At 38.9% G+C, this 21,670-nt stretch overlaps 1 protein-coding gene across 1 annotated transcript in view; it reads right to left on the reverse strand.

The window, feature by feature from the left end:
* LOC150093385 (uncharacterized) overlaps positions 1-21,670 on the reverse strand; it is a 334,426-nt gene that overhangs the window by 73,023 nt on the left and 239,733 nt on the right. Inside the window, exon 13 of the mRNA XM_090414082.1 lies at positions 19,416-19,547. Within this exon, the coding sequence (XP_090270208.1) occupies positions 19,416-19,547 (132 nt within the window). The remainder of the gene's footprint in view (positions 1-19,415; positions 19,548-21,670) is intronic.

Below are 21,670 nucleotides of genomic sequence, written 5' to 3' on the forward strand. Positions count from 1 at the left end.
TCCCTTGCAGCTGTAAGCTGTCATACTTTGGCCAAACAGGCAGGTCAACGAATATCAGAATTTCGGAACACAAGGACTACATCCGGTTTCACCATTACAGCCACTCTGGGCTTGCAGACCATGCTCTGGATACACGCCACAGAAAACAGTGGAAGAAAGCTACAGTAATACACTGCAGCAAGTATAAATTTGAAAGACTATTCATGGAATCATCTTCAGCCCTAAGAAACATGCCAAACCTCAACAAATTTGGATGCATGAGAATGCTCCAAATTTGGGAGACGTACATCTTGAGAATTTCAGCCCAACGGCCAAGAATAAGTAATATAGCCCACTAGGGGGCACCATCAGGACTTTAGGAAAGACAATAGTTTCCTCACTTCTACCTCATTTGCTGTTCTTAGTGCCTGCGTGCACGTTTCTTAATCTTATGTTCCCATGAAGATGGCAACGTGACACTACCGAAATATAGGAAGTACATATTAAAGTTTATTTTAATTTATATACCACCATACATTGTGAATTCCTTAAGTTATTTAATAATCATGTGCAACCAAAGCATAAGCCTTTCTACGAGAAGAATGATGTAGAATTCTAGTTTCAGAATTGGCACCATTTCAGAGTACATGATAAAAGTTATACTATATAAATTGCTTGTGGGTGGATGCAAGTGTTTATACGTTTATTATTATGATTATTATATGGTATCTCCAAGGAGTCTGGAGAATCAAGCTAACTATCATAAATACAAAACCAATCATACTTCTCCTTAAATGCATTCACTGTCAGGGAACTCACAACTAATTCTGGTAATCCATTCCACTCATTCATTACTCTCCATGCAAAAAATGTAGTTCGCCTACCCTTACTAACCACACATTTACACAACTTCTGCGGATGACCCCTAGTTCTCTGACTATTTGTCATATATTGAAAAATTTTCTTTGTGTCAATTTTATAAAACCCCTTTAATATCTTATAAGTCTCTCTCTATTGTATCCCCTTTTTTCTGCCTATCTACTAAACTTTGTCACCCACCCACACACCTTTGACCTATCCTCATAAGAAACATTTCACAGACCTGTCCTCAGTTTATTCACTCATCTCTGAATCCTCCCTATCCCCAAGAAACCCTGGTGGCCAAATCTGTGCACAGCAGTTAAGATAGATGTGGCCAAACCATAGCCTTATAAAGAGGGATAATAACTTTTCTATCTTTACTTGTTAGTGTGTTTTCAACATCCAAGTAATTATATGAGCTATTTTACCAACTTTTGCAATATGCTCTCTGAAATATCTGCAATATACTCTCTGTCCAGCATTAGTCCCATGTCCCTAGCCTCATCAGTGATACTCAGTATGCAATCTTTTCATCCCAAAGTGCATAACCTTACATTTTGCAACATTAAATTGACAATCATCAACCATTGCCCACAATTATAATTTATTTAAATCACTCTGCAGGATATCCACATCATCTTTATCAATTATTGCTCTCCTCAGTTCTGCATCATTAGTGAATAACTGAACTCCCCCTTTCCCTTAAATCTTTCCCTATATCATTGATATATAAATTAAAGAATAGTAACCTCAGTACTGGATCCTGAGATACTCCACTAGTCAGATTCCATTTGACCATATATTACTCTCTGGTGTCTGTCAGCCCCCCCCCCCCCTCAATCAATGCTACTAACTTCATATCCATTCCCATTTGTATCGACTTTTCTAATAGTTTTCCATGTGGTATACATGAAATAGTTTTGAGAGGATTCTGCAAAGTCCAGCAGTATTATGGTGTAGCCATTTCCCTTATCCACAAATTCCTCAAATCTATACCTCAAGCACAATTCCTCAAGTTTGGAATGATAAAGTGTATATGCAAATTAGAACAAATAGAGATGGACATGACACTGGTTAAGTGGATAAGAGGGTGGCTGCTGGAGAAATTTATAAACGTGGTATATGGAGGGGCAGAATCGAGGTAAAAACAGGTGACTAGTGGTAGTTTAAGTGCTGGGACCATTGCTGTTTAATTTGTGCATAAATGATATAGGAAATAACCTGAAAGAAAATATTCAGTTATTTGCTGATGATGCGAAATTAGGTAGAGTAATAGGCTAGGAAAATTAGGAAGATTTAAATAGACTGTTAGTATTATTATTATTATTACCCCAAGACCTCGTGGAGTCAAAGACTCATCTGGGAGGTCCTTTTATCACACACACACAGCTCATCATACCGTGTCTTAAACACACTCAAACTCCTTGCAGACACTACACTCTCAGGCAAGGCATTCCAATCATTCACAACTCTGCATGATAAAAACCTGCCTCTCACTCCCCAATCACACCCTCTTTATACAGTTTCCAGGTGTGACCTTTGGTTCTGCCCCGATCTCCCACTATTTTGTGTAGAACTTCTCCAGCATTGATCTTATAACATCCCCTTACCAACTTGCAGGTCTCTATCATATCTCCCTTCTTCCTCCTCTCCACCAGACTGCAAATTACATTTTCTCAATCTTTCCTCATACTCAACATTCCAGAGGTCCGAAACTACCTTAGTCAGTTGCCTTTGGACCCTTTCCAACATCTCTTCATCCTTCTGAAAACCCGGTGACCAAATCTGAGCACAATAGTCCATGTGTGGCCTAATCAAAGCCTTATACAACGGAACAAGAATCTCCCTACTTTTACACGTTAGTGTGCTCTGCATCATTCCCAGAAGCCTTTGTGTTGTCTTCAGTATGGGCAAAAGTTAATGGGTGTCAGTTTAATGTTGAGAAATGTAAAGCTATGCACTTTGGGATAAATAGATTACAAGCTGTTTATCACATTGATGGCACTGTACTCCAGGAAAGAGATTTAGTGGTGGCGGTTTACAGAGAGTTAAAGTTTAAAGGACATATTACTAAGATTGCTAAGGTAGCATATAAGATTATTTGGCTAGTAAAGAACACATTAACAAGTAGAGATAAGGAAGTTGTAATTCCTCTTTATAAAGCCTTGATATGCTCACATCTTGATTGCTCTGCTGAAGTCTGGTCCCCTGGGTTTCTTGGGGATGAGGAATTAATGGAGAGGTTCAGAGGCAAGTGACAAAGCTGGCCTGTGGAATGTGCCCTATGAGGATTAGATTGAACATGTGTGGATTTCAGAAGTTGGTTGATAGGAGAAAAAGAGCTGATATGATAAAAACGTTTAAGTTGCTTAAAGGGTTTTATAGGATAGATGCAGGGGAAATGTTTCAGCATTTGACTAGAGGGACCAGAACAAGGGGTCATCCCTGGAAGTTGAATAAAGGTGTGGTCAGTAGTGATTTCAAGACTAGATTTTTTTGCTTGGAGAGTGGTTGGAATGGGTTGCCACAGTCAGTTGTGAGTGCTGAAATAAAGTGCCAAAAGGCTTCACTTCAGCGATTCAAAATTATTCAAATTAAATGGATATTGAATCCAACATTATTTCAAAGCCAAATAGAGAAACTACAAGAGTTTCGTGTCAAATACAGAAACTATAAAAGTTTCGGCGGATCCAAGCGTAAGCGAACCTTTCATGACAGGGGCAACTCATGGTAAAGGTGGAGTAAGCTCTGATCACTGTGACACTTTTTGGCAACTTGTATGGTAAAGTATAACTTCTGCATCACTTCAACCTGGGTATTTACATCTGGATTTACCTATCCACTGATGAGACCTCAACAAAGGTCGAAATTGGTCTAGGTAGTGACCTCCACCTCCCCCATAATGTATAGCATCACACATATCCACAGGGAGATGTGCTTTACATTATGGGAAATACTAAGGAAAGTGAGCAGAGCTTACTCCACCTTTGCCACGAGTTGCTCCTGTCATGAAAGGTTTGCTTATGCTTGGATCCATCGAAATGTTTATGGTTTCTATATTCGATATGAAACTCTTATAGTTTCCTCTATTCGGCTTTGAAATAATGTTGGATTCAATATCCACTTAATTGAATAATTTTGCATTGCTGAAGTGAAGCCTTTTATTATTATTATTATTATTCAGGCCTCCAAGGAGTCAAAAGACTCTCGAGGGAGGTCCTTCCTATGACATAAAGTCTGTCAAGACTCATCGAGGGGAGGTCCCCCCCCCTGAGAAACACAAAGTCTATCATACCACTCTTTAAACTCACTGACCATTCTCACTCCCACCACACCATCAGGCAATGCATTCCACGGCTCAACCACCCTCCACACAAAGAAACCACTCCTTACCCTCTTGCTCACAGTTTCCTTTCGTAACTTCCAGGGAAGGCCTCTTGTCATCACTCCTTCCCGCTGATCAACCAAGCGAAAGAACTCCCCAGTGTCAACCCTGCAACCACCTCTCAACAGTTTACAATTCTCAATCATATCACCTCTCCTTCTTCTATTCACCAAACTCTGCAGTCCACATTCTCTCAGCCGATCCTCATAACTATCCTTGTACAGTCCTGAAACCATCTTTGTCATCCGTCTTTGTATCCTTTCCACAGTTAATTTATCCCCTTCAAATCCTGGGGACCAAATCTGAGAACAATAGTCCAAGTGTGGTCTGATCAGAGACTTATACAACGGAATGATAACCCTCTACAGGTCAGTGTCCTTCTCATAATAGCAGCAATCCTCTGTGTTACCTTCACCACCTTTGCAATATGTCCCCTAAACTTCAGGTTTCTATCAATCATCAACCCCAGATCTCTTGTCTCCCCTACTTCCTCCAGTATAACTCCTCCCATAGAGTATGCAGCATCCCATCGATGTTTCCCAAACCTCAAGACCTTACATTTTGCTGCATTAAACTGACACCCCCCATTCATTTGCCCATCTATCTAGCTTATTCAAATCCTCTTGCAGGGCTACCACATCTGCACTATTACTAATAATCCTTCCCAGCTTCGCATCATTTGCAAACAACTGAATATCACCCTGCAATCCACTGGCTATGTCACTGACATAAAGGTTAAACAATATAGGTCCTAGTACTGAGCCCTGTGGGACCTCACTTGTAACCCTCTGCCTCCTGGAAACTGCTCCGCCATACACAACTCTCTGATACCTATCAGAGAGCCAATCCTGAATCCAGTTGACCAATCTGACATCCAGACCCAGGTGCTGCAACTTAAATATCAGCTTATCATGTGGCACCCTGTCAAATGCCTTCGCCAAGTCTAAGAAAATTGCAGTATATGCCTTTCCCTCATCTAATGTTCTTGTAACTTTATTATAAAAGGCTAGCATATTGCTAAAACAAGAGCGCCCTTTCACAAATCCATGTTGATTCTCACAGATAACATTACCCTCATCTGCCCAATGCTGTATACCGTCCCTCACTACTTTCTCCAAGATCTTAATAACTACTGATGACACACAGACTGGCCTATAATTAGACACTTCCAGTCTGTTACCACCCTTATGCAATGGCACTATCATACCTTCCTTCCATTCCCTGGGCACCTTTGCCAAAGCCAGACTTTCATTGAAAAGCCACGTTAAAGGCACTGTCAATTCCATAGCACATTCTTTCAAAACTCGTGGTGAAATACCATCCAGTGCACCAGCTTTACTGACATCCAGAGTACTCAGTATCTGAAACACACTCTCCTCCTGTACCTCCAGACCTCGAACCAGTCCTATCCCTCTAGCATTAAAACTGACTCCTCTAGGATGAAATACTCCAATAAAGTGTTCATTGAACAATTCCACTATGTCCTCTGCATCAGTCACTCTATTCCCATTTTTATCCCACAATATCATTCTTCCACAGTCATTTCTCCTCCTACTGGCCACATAGCTAAAAAATTCCCTAGGATTTTCTTTGGATCTTAAGGCCAATCTCCTCTCATATTCCAGTTTCGCTTTCCTTACCACACTAGTCACTCTTCTAGCCTGTGTCTTATATTCCTCATGCATCTCTCTTCATCTGTCTCCTTATATCTCTTCCATAGCCTCTTTTTCACATGCAATTCCTGTTTAATATTGTTTGTCATCCACTTTACTCCAAATTGCGTCCTCTTCTTCACTCGTGGTATACAACTTACCATTGCTGATAACAAATATTCTTTCACAATTTCCCACGCACTGGTGATATCCCGGCCTTCCAATTCCTCCCTCCATGAAACTTCCCGAAGTTGACGTCTAAGACTATTATAATCACCTGCCTTATAATTCCACATAAGTTCCCGTCTCTTTGATACTCCTGCATGCCTATTCATTTTCCAAGTCAACACCATATGGTCACTCTCTCCAACTGGTGGGAGAGACGTCAACTCAGTTATTATCAACTCTTCTGATGCTATAACCAAATCCAAAACTTTTGAACCTCTTGTTCCCTCTGTTACATGTTGCCTAAGACATTTGTCCCTCAAGAATTCTAGAAATTCCATTCTCCTATTGCTACATGCATCTTCCTCTCTCCAATTTATACTACTGAAGTTAAAATCTCCCATAACAATCATTCTTCTTGCACTTGCCAAACTTAGCTGTCTAAACATCTCCTGGTCCCCATCCTCTGTGCTCCTGGGTCTGTAGCAACACCCCACTAAATATCCTGTCTTGCCTACCTCTACCTCACACCATACGCTCTCAAAATCATTTGTCTCACTTCCTTCCAAATTCTCCACTCTTAGAGGACATAGGTCATCACTTATCATAAGCAGTACCCCACCACCACGCTTTCCCCTCCTATCCTGACGAAAAATGCTATACCCAGCGACTTCTATTCCTGTTGTTATATCCCCTTCTGTCAACCACGTCTCAGTGATTGCAATAATTTTTGGCCAGGCTGATGCTATCTGCACCACCAATTCCTCTCCCTTATTCCGGATTCTCCTGGCATTAGTATAAAGCATATAAATGCCATTTTTTCTATACCCAGCATTATCCCTTCTAGACTCCACTGGGCTCAGTGTTACCTGACATTGTCTCCCTTCTCCCAAGTATTCATTCCCACAAGAGGCCACCCCTGCTATCATCCTCCCTGGGACCCAATGACTCATTCAGAACAGCAATCTTTCTAGATGCCTACGTCCTTCCTCATTCAAATGTAAATGGTCTCTCGCATACAATTCCTCTCTTTCCTCAAACACACTCCAAGCATCCACATATACCAGTCCTCTCTTGTCACATATTCTCGCTATTATGCCATTCAATATCACCGCTCTTCTGCTCAGCTCATCATTATCATACCTAGGCAACACGCACACTATTTTTCCTCTCTCTGTCTTCTTCCGTACAGTCTCAAGCAAAAATCTCATATCTCTCGCTGCCCGACTTACATTACCACTCAAGTCATTCGTTCCTACCATCACAATCATCTCATCCACCCTTTCACCTCTCTTAATTGCCATAGCCACCCTTTCTATTGTTCCTCCTGGCAAACACTCCTCACGCATCCTATCTTGAACACCACGGATCATTGAGTCGCCATACATTATACCTCTTACCATTCCCTCGCTCCTATTGTTTCCATTCTCTCCTCTTCTTTCATTCCCATACCTCTCTCTCTTCTACTGTTTCCATTCTCTCCTCTTCTAGCACTCCCATACATCTCTCTCATTCCCTCTCTCCTACTGTTTCCATTTTCTCCACTTCTAGCACTTCCATATCCCTCTCTCATTCTGTCTCTCCTACTACTGTTTCCATCCTCTCGTCTTCTAGCATTCCCATACCTCTCTTTCATTCCATCTCTCCTACCGTTTCCATTCTCTCCTCTTCTAGCACTTCCATATCTCTCTCTCCTACTGTTTCCATCCTCTCGTCTGCTAGCATTCCCATACCTCTCTCTCATTCCCTCTTTTCTACTGTTTCCATTCTCTCCTCTTCTAGCATCCCCATACCTCTCACTCATACTCCCTAAATTCTCTCTCCCTCCTACCCTGATTCGCCTTGTATTTATCTCTTCCATTCTCCTAATCTTATCTTTCATACTTCTGCTCTCATTCACAAGACATTCCACCTCCTCTTTCAACTCATCTATCTCCCTCTGCAGGTCAGTCACTCTTAATCTAAATTCACTCTCCCAAACAAAACCATCTCCTAAACTTTCACAGTCACTCACACCTTCCACACTATCAACTATTATTTTCTCATTCTCTCCTATCATACTACTTGTCTTCCTAACATTCATTCCCCGTTCCTGGAGCAACAAAGTTGGATATTGATATATCTAATGTACTTATTTCCTCCAACTGCCTGCATTTTGCGCACATACGCTCTCCACTCTCTTTAACAAGTCACATATGTAATTCCCGAGACGCATACATGCCGCAAGTACTGCATGCCACAAAGTCCCTTATGATATTGCTAATAACTGAGTTCTTAAATGGCGGAGGATTTGGCGTTACGCCACTTGCGACTGCTGCTGAATCCACCATCATTCCTTACTGCCGAGTAGCGTAATCTTTAATAATTATTCAATTAATAAATAAGAGGAAAAAAAAGTACAAACATCAGAACATTTAAGTACTAAATATAATTAAATAAAATGAAATATAACTAAATACAGTAACTTAGCTTCGTTTTGTCTTCCACCGTTACGCGTTCGATTCCGACGGTACCAAAATATATTATATTGCGACAGCAACTAACTTCCAAAAAACAACCACTGAAGTACACTCGTATTCAGAGAAACAATTTAGCACTCAATTTACTCAAAAACACTTTTGGCCCTTTATTTCAGTAATTCTTGGTGCCTTTTGTGATGTGACACCTTTTGGCAACTTGTATGGTCAAGTATAACTTCTGCATCACTTCAACCTGGGTATTTACATCTGGGTCTACCGATCCACTGATGAGACCTTAACAAAGGTTGAAACCGGTCTAGGTAGTGACCCCCCCCATAATGTAAAGCATGATATTTGTCTGCAAGGAGATGTGTTTTACATTATTGGAAATACAGGAAAGTGATCAGAGCTTACTCCACCTTTACCACAAATTTCCCTGTCATGAAAGATTTGCTTATGCTTGGATCTGCCGAAACTTTTATAGTTTCTATATTCTGCACAAAACTTTTGTAGTTTCTCTATTCAACTTTGAAATAATGTCGGATTCAATATCCACTTAATTTGAATAGTTGTGAGTGCTTTTTCTGTTAATGGGTTCAAGGAGAGGTATGGTAAATTGTGTGGATAGATCGGGTCTCCCGCGATGAGTCTTCAGACTCCACAGAGGTGCTCATATGATAATAATAATAAGTTTTGGAGAGAGGTCACTGAAGGATATCCAGCTATTGGATTAAGATGATAGTAGATCATGTAAGTGTGGAGATTGTTTGGTCCCAGAGAATTACTTTAGCAAATAATCTAACATTTTACTGAATTATCTAGTAAAATGTTAGATTATTTTGTAGATGGTTATTTAGTAAAAGAGGTCTGGAGTTCAAAGCAACAAACTGAGTACTGATATAGTAAAAAGGAGATGAAATTATTGGAATTCATGAACAAGAAATGTCTTAAGCAACATGCAGTAAAAGAGAACATGAGGTTCAAAAGTTTTGTATTTGGTCCTTGCATCAGAGGATATGATTATAACTGAGATCTCATCTCTGCTTCTGATGGTAGGAGTGAACATGTAATCTTCATGTGGAGGATGAACAGGCATGCAGAAGTATCAATCAAAGCAGGTGATTAGTAATTTAAACAATTACACGATAACCACAGTAATTTACTTTAATGAAATGAAAGTACAGATATTTCGTACTGAAAATAACAGTACATCAATGTATTGAAACAAGCAAATCAAACGAACGGGAAATACGAGGTACACACAGCAGTCGGTGGTTTACCAATTAAAAACTGTTGCCATGTGCTAGAAATTAATATTAATAAATAATATTATTAAAATATTATTAAAACTATTTTTAGTAATTACATAAGATAAGAATCACTCACACTTTTGTGAGAGAGAGAGAGAAAGACAATCATTCCGATTCAGATTTGGCCAATGTAAAAGGGCTTTGCAACTTTCTTTGAAAAGGCATTCATATTTAAACCTGCTTCAATGGAGAAGAAGTGGAATAAAGAATTAAGGAACATCACTATTATATTGAATACATGAAATCTCAAAAATCTGGTCTGGCACAACACAGTATTGATGCTAAACACAGTGTCTGGTGGGATGAAGCTCGTCTTCTCTACAGAAACAGGTTGGTGGAGTAGTGAGACGTAGAGTAGATGCCTTCTCTCGATGAGTCTTTTGGCTCCCTGGAGGTGTGATGTAATAATAATAATAATAAATATGAATGCCTTTTCAAAGAAAGTCACAAATCCCTTTTACATCGGACAAATCTGAATCGGTACGATTGTCTTTCTCTCTCCCAAACTTGGGGAACACCCTGTTCTTGATGATATGGTCGAGATAGTGTACTTCCCACTCTGACTTGGAAAGTTCACTTGGACAGAAAATTTTTAATAAATACAGGAAGGTGTCCTTTTAGACCCAGAACCATATTCTCTTAAAACGTGGGCAAAATCCAATCCAGTCCCACTCTCTTACTGACTTCCAGAGTATTTTATATTCAAAACACATCACTCTCATGCAGTTGTAAACTCTGAATCCTCCCCATCCTCTCTAGAGGTCTTTTAATACAAGTAGCATCTTTTATACAAGTTTCTAAACGAACCAAATGGTCTAAAGTTGAACGATGTTGAATGGAACCCACATTGTGTATTGGAGAGATCATTGCTTTCTAAATACCAGAGAAGTCTGGCATTAACTAGCATCTTACAAAGATAGCTGGTCAGAGCAATCAGTTGATAATTATTTGCATGTGTTGAATCCTTTCCTGGTTTGGGGATAGCAATGACAACTGACTTATTCATAAGTCATTTGCCATTGTCATATACCCACATGCCCCGAGGGCACAGAGGTCTGACATACATCAATTTACAGGCCAAAGTTAACCCTATGAGAATGGGCAATCCTCAGCAGAGTGTCAGCATCATCAAACAATTGAACCCCTTCCAATTACTAACCACACTCAGACTTGCTTAACTTTCTGCGTGAGCCATTAGTAGCAGAGACTCTACCAATCGACCAACCTTTGCTGGCATTCATAAGTCATTAGCTGACCTAAAAGAATATAGAGAAAAATGTAAGAGAGCTAAGTGAGTCATCAGTAAAGTAAACAAAAGTCATGAGAAGGCTTCAGTAAAAATAAAGAAGACAAGTATCAGAAATGTAACAAAATGGTCTGCAGGTTATTGAAAAAGCTTAGAAATGAAGGAAAGAGCATTGGAAAAGGAATCAAAGATCATAAAGGTGATAAGAAAACTGAAAATATGAATATCCTAGATGTCTAGAGTAATTTTTATTGTTGCACCTACCGACGAAAGATTATTTGCAATCCTATAGTAAATTTTGTACTGCAAGTAGACTAATTACTTTGAATGATTGTTAAACAAAAGAAGCAACGACAGAACAACAGAAAATTTTCAAGAGGAATGCAAACAGGAGTACATATTATAACTTGAGGTAGAAGAATCTACCAAAATCTTGAATATTCTCATATTCAAGTTTATTCTCCCTTAGCATATTCTCTTAAAACATGTGGGTAAAATTCAATCCAGTCCCACTTTCTTACTGACTTCCAGAGAACTTGATTGAGACATTCAAATTACTGAAGGGTTTCTATAAAATTAATTCAGAAGATATTTTTGAGAACAGGGCTGGTTGTGGGAGGCCTAGGGGACATCCATGGAAACTGGGCAAAAGTGTGGTTAGTAAAGGTGTTAGAGCTGGGTTCTTTACTTTTAGAGTAGTGAATGAGTGGAATGCGCTCCCTGAGTCTGTGGTGGATGCTGTGACAGTGAATGAGTTTAAGGCGAGGTATGATAGATACTGTATGAATGTCAAATAGTTGTGATGAATATGATTTGGGGCCTCCCTCGATGAGTCTAATGACTCCCTGGAGTTGCCCGTAATAATAGTAATAGTAATAATAATAACTTTATATTCAAAACACATCATTCTCATGCACTTGTTAACTCTGAATCCTCCCCATCTTCTCTAGCAATAAAACCTACTTTTTGCAGGATGACATATGAAGTAAAGTGATAATTAAAGAATTATTACCATCTGACCTCCATGGAGTCAGAAGCTCATTACACATTATCACACACAAAGCTCATCCGACTGTGCCTTAAACTGATTCAATGTGTCTACATTCACAACACACTCAGGCAAAGCATTCCACTCACACGCCACTCTCTATGAAAAGCACCTGCTCCTCACCCCTCAGCTCACACCCTCCTTATAAAATTCAGGAAGAGTCTCTTGTTCCACTCTTCCTCCTCCTTTCCCACTCTATTAAAAATTTCTTCCATGTCAATCTGATAACAACCCCTGACTAACTTATATGTCTCAATAATATTGAGACAAGAATGACTAAGGTAGTTTCTGACCTCTGGAATGTCGAATATGAGGAAAGATTGAAAAGATGTAATTTGCAGAGTCTAGTGGAGAGAAGGAAGAGGGGAGATATGATAGAGACCTACAAGTTGGTATGGGGTTGTTATAGGATCAATGGTGGAGAAGTTCTACAGAGAATAGTGGGAGATCAGGGGAGAACCAGAGGTCATCCCTGGAAACTGTATAAAGAGGGTGTGAGTAGGGGAGTGAGAGGCAGGTTTTTTTCGTGCAGAGTTGTGAATGATTGGAATGCCTTGCCTGAGAGTGTGGTGTCTGCAAGGAGTTTGAATGTGTTTAAGACCCGGTATGATGAGATGTGTGTGAGATAAAAGGACCTCCTAGATGAGTCTTTGACTCCATGAGGTCTTGTTTAATAATAATAATAATAATATCCTCTCCCATTCCTCCTATTCACGAGACTTTGAAATTTATATTCTTTCAATCATCTGTCTTCATACTCCACATTCTAAACACCGCTGACCCACTTTCAGAATTTTCTCTGGACCCTTTCTAGCATATCCTCATCATACCCAGTGACCAAAGCTGTGCAAAATTATCCATATGAAGCCTTATCAAGGCCTCATACAGTAGCACCATAACTTCTTTATTTTTGCATGTCAGGGTCCTCCACATCATTGCCATTAACCAATGTAATGTCTTCAGAACTTGTGCAATGTGGCCCCTCAATTTCAGGTCGTTGTCCACCACCATTCTCAGATCTCTCACCTCCTCTATCTCTATTAAAGTGTACAATTTTCTGATACCTATTTGACAGCCAGTCACTGATCCAACTCAGAAGTGTTTCCCATTTTTTCCATTTCTTTAACAGCATGTCATGTGGTTTGCTATCAAAAGCTTTTGCAATATCTAAGTATACCACTGTACATACATCTCCCCTGTCCAAGACATTTGTCACTTTGTTATAGTACATAAGTTAGTTACCTATATGTAAGTTAGTTAAACATGATCTCTCTTTAACAAAAACCAATGCTGACCACCACAGATTATACTGCTGTTATGAACCCATTTATGTATCCTAGTTCTCACCAATCACTCCAATACCTTAACCACAACTTCATGGCCTGTAATTTGTAGCCACAGCCTTATCACTACCTTTATGCAGTGGGACAGTTTTACCTTATTTCCACTCTCTTGCAATCTGTGCTGTTGAAAGACTCGTATTATATTACAGAAGGCATGCTGATGCCACTGCCAATTCCCTGGAACAGAACATTCTCTTAAAATGTGGTAATATGTCACCAAATCCTATTGACTTATTGACATCAAGCTTATTTATTTTGTCATATACCTCCTGCACACTCACAATTAAGCCATCCTCTTCTATTTTCTTTACACTTGAGTTTTTCATTATTTCACCCTGATGAGGATAACACACACTTATAAATAATTCATTGAATACTTTATTATTATTATTATTCAGACCCCCATGGAGTCAAAAGACTAATCATGGGAGGTCCTTTCTAAGAAACATAAAGTCTATCAAGACTCATTGAGGGGAGGTCCCCTCTAAGAAACACAAAGTCTATCATACCGCTCCTTCAACTCATTGACCATTCTCGCTCTCACCACTCCAATAGGCAATGCATTCCATGGTTCAACCACCCTCCATGCAAAGAAACCACTCCTCACCCTCTTGCTCACAGTTTCCATTTGTAACTTCCAGTGATGGCCTCTTGTCATCACTCCTTCCCGCTGTTCAACAAAGCGAAAGAACTCCCCAGTGTCAACCTTGTAACCACCTCTCAACAGTTTAAAAGTCTCAATCATATCACCTCTCCTCCTTCTATCCACTAAACTCTGCAGTCCACATTCCCTCAGCCGATCATCAAAACTATCATTGTACAGTCCTGAAACATCTTTATTATCTGCCTTTGTACCCTTTTCACAGTTAATTTATCCCCTTCAAATCCTGGGGACCAAATCTGAGAACAATAGTCTAAGTGTGGTCTGATCAGAGACTTATACAATGGAATGATAACTGTTTTCTCTCTGCAGGTCAGTGTCCTTCTCATAATTGCAGCAATCCTCTATGTTACCTTTACCACCTTTGCAATGTGTCCCCTAAATTTCAGGTTTCTATCAATCATCAACCCCAGATCTCCTGTCTCCCCTACTTCCTCCAGTATAACTCCTCCCAGAGAGAGAATGCAGCATCCCATCGATGTTTACCAAACCTCAAGACTTTACATTTTGCTGCATTAAATCAAATCCCCATTCATTTGCCCATCTATCTAGCTTATTGAAATCCTCTTGCAGGGCTGCCACATCTGCACTATTACTAATAATTCTTCCCAGCTTCGCATCATCCACAAACAACTGAATATCCCCTTGCAATCCATTGACAATGTCATTGATATAAAGGTTAGACAATATAGGTCCCAGTACTGAGCCATGTGGGACCCCACTTGTAATCCTCTGCTTCCTTGAAACTGCCCCACTATACACAACTCTCTGATACCTATCGGACAGCCAATCCTGAATCCAGTTGACCAATCTGACATCCAGACCCATGTGCTACAACTTAAATATCAGCTTATCATGTGGCACCCTGTCAAATGCCTTCGCTAAGTCTAAAAAAATGGCAATATATGCCTATCTCTCATCTAATGCTCTTGTAACTTTATCATAAAAGGCTAGCATATTGCTAAAACAAGAGCGCCCTTTCACAAATCCATGTTGACTCTCACAGATAACATTATCCTCATCTGCCCAATGCTGTATAAGATTTTTCACTACTTTCTCTAAGATCTTACTAACTACTGATGACACACAAACTGGCCTATAATTAGACACTTCCAGTCTGCTACTGCCCTTATGCAATGGCTCTGTCTTACCTTCCTTCCATTCCATCGGCACCTTTCCTGCAGCCAGACTTTCATTGAAAAGCCAGGTCAAAGGCTCTGTCTATTCCCTTGCACATTATCTCAAAACTCGTGGTGAAATACCATCTAGTCCCACAGCTTTATTGACATCTAGAATACTCAGTATTTGAAACACACTCTCCTCCTGTACCTCTAAACCTCGAACCTGCCCTATCCCTCTAGCAATAAAACTGACTCCTCCAGGATGAAATACTACAATAAAGTGTTGAATGATGTTTTCTGCTACAATTACTATTCTACCATTTTAATCCATTAACATCATCTTACCATAATAATTTTTCCTTCTACTTGCCATATGTCTGAAAAATGGATTGGATTGATTTGCTAATTTCTGCTCATACTGTAGTTTTGTTCTTCTTATCAACTGAGTCACCTCCCTGCCTGCTCTTTATAATCCTCATGCAATTGACTGCTACCACTATTCATCTTGTGTTGCCTCCAGAGTATCTCTTTTTTCAGATTTCATGCTTTATCTCCCCATTCATCCATCTGCATCTACCTTATTCAGCATTTGACCTCCAAAAGACTCATCGTGGGAGGTCCTTCCTAAGAACATAAAGTCTGTCAAGACTCATCGAGGGGAGGTTCCCCCTAAGAAACACAAAGTCTATCATACCACTCCTTAAACTCATTGACCGTTCTAGCTCCCACCACTCCATCAGGCAATGTATTCCATGGTTCAACTACCCTCCACACAAAGAACCACTCCTCACCCTCTTGCTCACAGTTTCTTTCATAACTTCCAGTGATGGCCTCTTCTCATCACTCCTTCCCGCTGTTCAACCAAGTGAAAGAACTCCCCAGTGTCAACTCTGTAACCACCTCTTAACAGTTTAAAAGTCTCAATCATATCACCTCTCCTTCTTCTATCCACCAAACTCTGCAGTCCACATGCCCTCAGCCGATCCTCATAACTATCCTTGTACAGTCCTGAAACCATTCCTTATGCTGGGACAATTTCTAAAAAGATTGCTATAGTTCGCCCACCGATTAGAGGTCCCTCGACACTTCTGCGCATCTCAGAAAAAGGAGAACCCATTTAGATAATAGGGTAATCAGTCCGTATTGTGGGATGAGTTGTTTATTATTACCGGTCGGAAAATTAACTTCTCTCTTATGATTATTGTAGTTAACTATGTTGCTTGTATAACAGTTGGAAAATTTTACCTACAAAGCACGTAATTTTGCGTGTTGGCGACCAATTCGGACGTCCTTCATTTCTTTCTCCCCTTCAGCATGAATCGACTATTCTTGGAAAGACGCGAAGCAGGGACATACAAACGGTGGGCGAACTATACACTCCTCAAGCTACATGAAATGCGAGTGACTTGTAAACCTTTAAATACTATCTGCCACTTTTTAAAATCTCCAAAAGACAGTTATGCCTTCTTCAAATATGCCAGAGTCTATAACATCGCTTGTTCATGTTGATTAAATTACATTGGTCAGACCTTAAGAAGTTTGGAAATAAGGAAAAGAGAACACATTGGAGATGTAAACAACAACAAGGAAGACAACTCTGGGTTAGCCCTTCATTTCTTGAGGACAAACAATACCATCGAATAGGACAAAAGCTCCATGCCCTATTTAGTGGAAGATTTCCGCTCCTGAAACATAAAAGAAGCTATAGCAGTCATCAGTTCTAAACGCAACCTCAATAGAAATCAAGGTTTAATTCTAGCTGATATTTGGAAGACCCTCATAAGATCATTAAGCATGCCAGAGTTAAATTTTGCTGCTAATTACAGAACATTCCTGCATAACAACAGTTGATATCATACACACTCCATACGTTTGATGTATGCATTCTTCTGTATTTGTAAAAAATACAACTGTATTCGGTTCATTCCTTCATGAACAGTTTAAGTTCTTTTCTATCTCTTTTATATACCTAGACAAAGCCAGACAGCTAAGTTGGCAAAACTTGTTGGTGTTTTTTACTTAATATCAATTATTAAAATCCTTCGGCCAATATACAACCCAGTTTTTGTTAATTTCTTGCATTCATTAGATGGTCAAAAATAATATAGAATCATTAGAGAATAGTTATTATTATTATTATTATTACCCCAAGACTTCATCTAGGAGGTCCTTTCATCGTACCCACAGCTCATCATACTGTGCCTTATCCTCAAATCCTCTGAAGACACCACACTCTCAGGGAATGCATTCCAATCATTCACAACTTCCAATGCAAAAAACATGCTTCTCACTCCCTTGCTCACACTCTCCTTATCCAGCTTCCAGGAATGACCTCTTGTTTTCCTCTGATCTCCCACTGTTTTCTGTAGAACCCCTCTTCCTCCTTTCCACTAGACTCTGTAAATTGCATCTTCTCAACCTTTCCTCATATTCAACATTCCATAAATCAGAAACTACCTTAATAAGCAGCCTCTGGACACTTCACAACATCTCTTCATCCATTTGAAAACCAGGTGACCAAATCTGTGCACAGTAGTCTATGTGTGGCCTAATCAGAGCCTTATGCAATGGAACAAAAATCTCCTTACTTCTACAAGTCAGTGTCTTCTGCATCATTACAAGAATTAGTTGTGTTGTCTTCACAATTTTGGCAATGTGTCCTTGAAATTTTAGATCCTTATTCACCATCACCTCAAGATCTCTTATTTCCTTCACATCAAAACATATATCCCTCTTCTTCTTCTTTGGTGCATCAATCCGAAAATTGATAAATATAGCAGCACATGACAACATCCTGTCTTGTGACCTCCTTTTTATCTCTTCATAACTCTTAGCGCCAGTTAGCATATATCCCTATAATTCCTATAATATATCCCTACCAAGCATAAATTCTGCATCCCATCTTTGTTTCCCAAATTTTAAAACTTACATTTTTGCGACATTGAACTGGCATCCCCCATTCCTGTGACCATTCACTTAATTTATTCAAGTCATCTTGTAAGGCCACAACATCTCCCTTTAACAAATTACTCTTCATAATTTGTCTCAAATCTGTAAACAACTAAATATCTCCATCCAAATCTTTGGCAATATCATTAACATACAGGTTAAACAGCAATGGCCCTAAAAATAGAACCCTGAAGCACACCACTGGTGACTTGACTGTTCTGGGATACTGCTCCCCCATACACAACTTGTTAATATCTATCAGATAGCCAATCTCCGATTCAATGCACTAATCTAATATCCAACGCCATCCACTCTAGTTTGACTATCAACTTATCATGTGGTAATCTATCGATAGCCTTTGCAAAATCTAAGTATACTACTGCATATCCCTCTCCTCTGTCAAAGGAAGCCATCACCTTATTGTAATAAGTAGATTACTAAAACATGACCTCCCTTTAACAAATCTATGCTGTCCATCAAAGATAATGCCATTGTTGTCAACCCAATTCTAGATCTTAGTTCTCACCAGCTTCTCCAACAACTTAACCACAACACCTGACACACAGACAGGCCTATAATTTGATGCTTGAGTTCTATCACCTCCTTTATGAAGTGGCACAATCTTGCCCTCCTTCCATTGAAACTTGAGCCAGTGCAAGACTCATGTTAAAAAAAATATATTAAAGCAGATGTCAACTCCCTAGCACATTCTGTCAGAAGACATGATGATATATTATCAAGTCCCACAGCCTTATTAACATCAAATTTGCTCAACTCCCCATACACCTCTTGTTCACTTCCAGTCAGTCTCTCCTCACCATCATCAACTGCTCTCAATCTCTCCACGAAGTCACATTACAATGAAAGACCTTTATGAACTGCTCATTAAGTGTCTCCACTATATCTTCTGCAGCAGTTGTCCTTACACCATTTTCTCCAATTAATGTCATCCTTCCATAATCAGTCTTTTTTTTTTTTGCTGGCTACATATCAAAAGAACTCCCTAGGATTATTTTTGGCTGCATTAGCTAACTGCTGCTTGTACCTCACTTTTGCTACCCTTACCAACTAACCAACCAAGTAACCTAAAAGTTCTCTCTGTCTAGACAGGATTTGCATCAGATCTTTTCAATGAAAGAGACTTGTTGTTACCATCTGAGTTTCAGAGGTGTGGATAATGACAATAAGACAAATTATAATAAAATAATTATATTTTAAAGCAAATAAAATAATTACTTTTGCATATTCTTTCTAGAAGTTTTTTAGCCAGCACTGATGGTTCATCATTTGAATACACATCATCTTTTCTGCCACCTAACATGCTACTTAACGCATCCTTGTTGGATCCAATTGTAAGAACAGGCACATCTGAAATTTAACACCAAAAGTTAACTAATTTGGTAGTTAGAAAATATAGGAGATATAGAGATTGATTACTGATAAGTTTCAACTTAAAATGCTGAAATATATACAGTTCAAATATAATAATGCCAATACCTATTTCTTATAAACAAAAATGGATGAAGATCATAACTTTTATTATTATAGTTAATTATCAATTGGTCAACAGACAGGGCCGTGCCAACCCGAGGGTGCAAAGGGTGCACTGCACCTGGGCGGCAAGAAACAAATATCCAATATTTATTTTATGTAACTAATATCGAATTTGGATTATACAATGCAGTATAATCATTAATAGTAATTATATTCATTTCTTGGTATATCCTACATCGTAAAATTTAACTAATATAATATTAAGGAGCGGCCAATAAAAGTTTACCCTGGGCACGTTCCTGTCTGAAGATATAAATCAGTAGTTCCCAACCATTTATGACATGCAAACTCCTTTCAACATAATATTTTTATTGCAAACCACCAAGTCTTATTCTCTGGAACCAAATAATAGCTCTGAATTTTTATTACAAAATATTTCCAGGACTGCATTTTATAAGCGATACTCCCCACTAATATGAAATTGTTATTCAAGTACGTATATATAATAATGGTCTGTAACAATGCAAAAAATAAAATAAAATAATATGAAAAATTATTTTCCATATTATTTATTTTTTTAAGCATGATATAATGTAAGATAGCCAACTAACTGTAAGTAATGTATGTTATAAAATCTTTAAACATAACACTAATATGTACACTGGTTTCCATAAATTAAGGAACAAAGAGAAAAATCACAATAACTCAGAAACTGTATGATGAATTTTTATAAAATTTGGTGAAAAGCAATATGATATGGAAGAAGAGCAAATATGAGAGTGTACGTGTAATAAATGCTTTGAAAGGGAATATGGAGAGAATAAATTACATGATAACAGAGTAGAGAGCATCGATACAAGACTGGAAAATGTAAATATTGGTATTAATACTGAAAGTGCAGCAGAGGTTCAGGAGAACATAGAAGACCTGAATAAAGAAATTGTGTGCTTGCATGTAGTCCTTCACAAAACAAAAATGTGAGATTGAAGGGTTGCAGAAATAGTAAAAGGTCAGTCGAACTGAAAACAGAAAAAAAACAATGGGTGGTCTGAAACCAAAAAGAAACTTGTAAGAATAATTGACAGAATGAGCATAAGCAAATAATTATTTATGGCAATTCTATGATAAGGGGAGTTATACAAAATCTTGTTTTCCTGGTGCAAAATTTAATAATAACTAAACATACACACGTAAACCACAGTAATTAATAATATCAGTAATACTGTCAGAATGCAGAAAGGAAAGGTAAAAGAATTAATTGTTTTGGCTAGAACCAGTGACCTGAGAGGTGAGAAATATTGTATGAGGGATGATGTCAATTATAATTGTTGGAAGAAGCAAAAAAGAAGAATGACAGGATGAAGTTTGTGTGTCTGATGCTACACTATGATAGAGGTGAACTGAAAATGAGGGAAATGATAGCTAACAAATCAATAGTTATACAGAATAAATCAATAGTTGTAAAGTTGCACAGAAGGAATGATGTAGAGTTAGTTGACCTATGGCCTAAGTTTGATGGACAAAGATTTGTACAATGCTGATGGACTGCACTTAAATGGATTCAGAGTTAGATGGCTGAAGAGAGCTTTATTCAGTGAGAGTGAATGTGGAAATGCAAAGTCAGGAAAACTAAAGCAATTAAAGTGGATGTAGACAGGTGTGTATGAAGGCACTCAAACTAAATGAGTGTGCATGTGAATGAACAAAAAATGCAGAATCTAGTCTCTCAGGCAACAATATCGAATGGGATAGTTAATTCAGCATGTAAAGGTGATCAGGGGCCTAAGGGGATACTACAGTTTCTATATACTAACACTACAAGCATCAGGAACAGGAGTGAGGATTTACTGGCATTGGTTAGTGCAACCTTGCCAAAAGGTATAGGCATTAGTGAGACTTGGCTAACAGCAAATGACATAGTTACATGGATAGAATGTGATGAATTTAGTATTTTCAGGGCAGATAGAGTATATAGGACAGGAGTGGGGTAATGCTGA

Source organism: Typopeltis vanoorti, chromosome 24 (genome assembly GCF_054136105.1).
Source record: "Typopeltis vanoorti isolate ZY-2024b chromosome 24, IOZ_Tvanoo_1.0, whole genome shotgun sequence".
Lineage (NCBI taxonomy): Eukaryota > Metazoa > Arthropoda > Arachnida > Uropygi > Thelyphonidae > Typopeltis > Typopeltis vanoorti.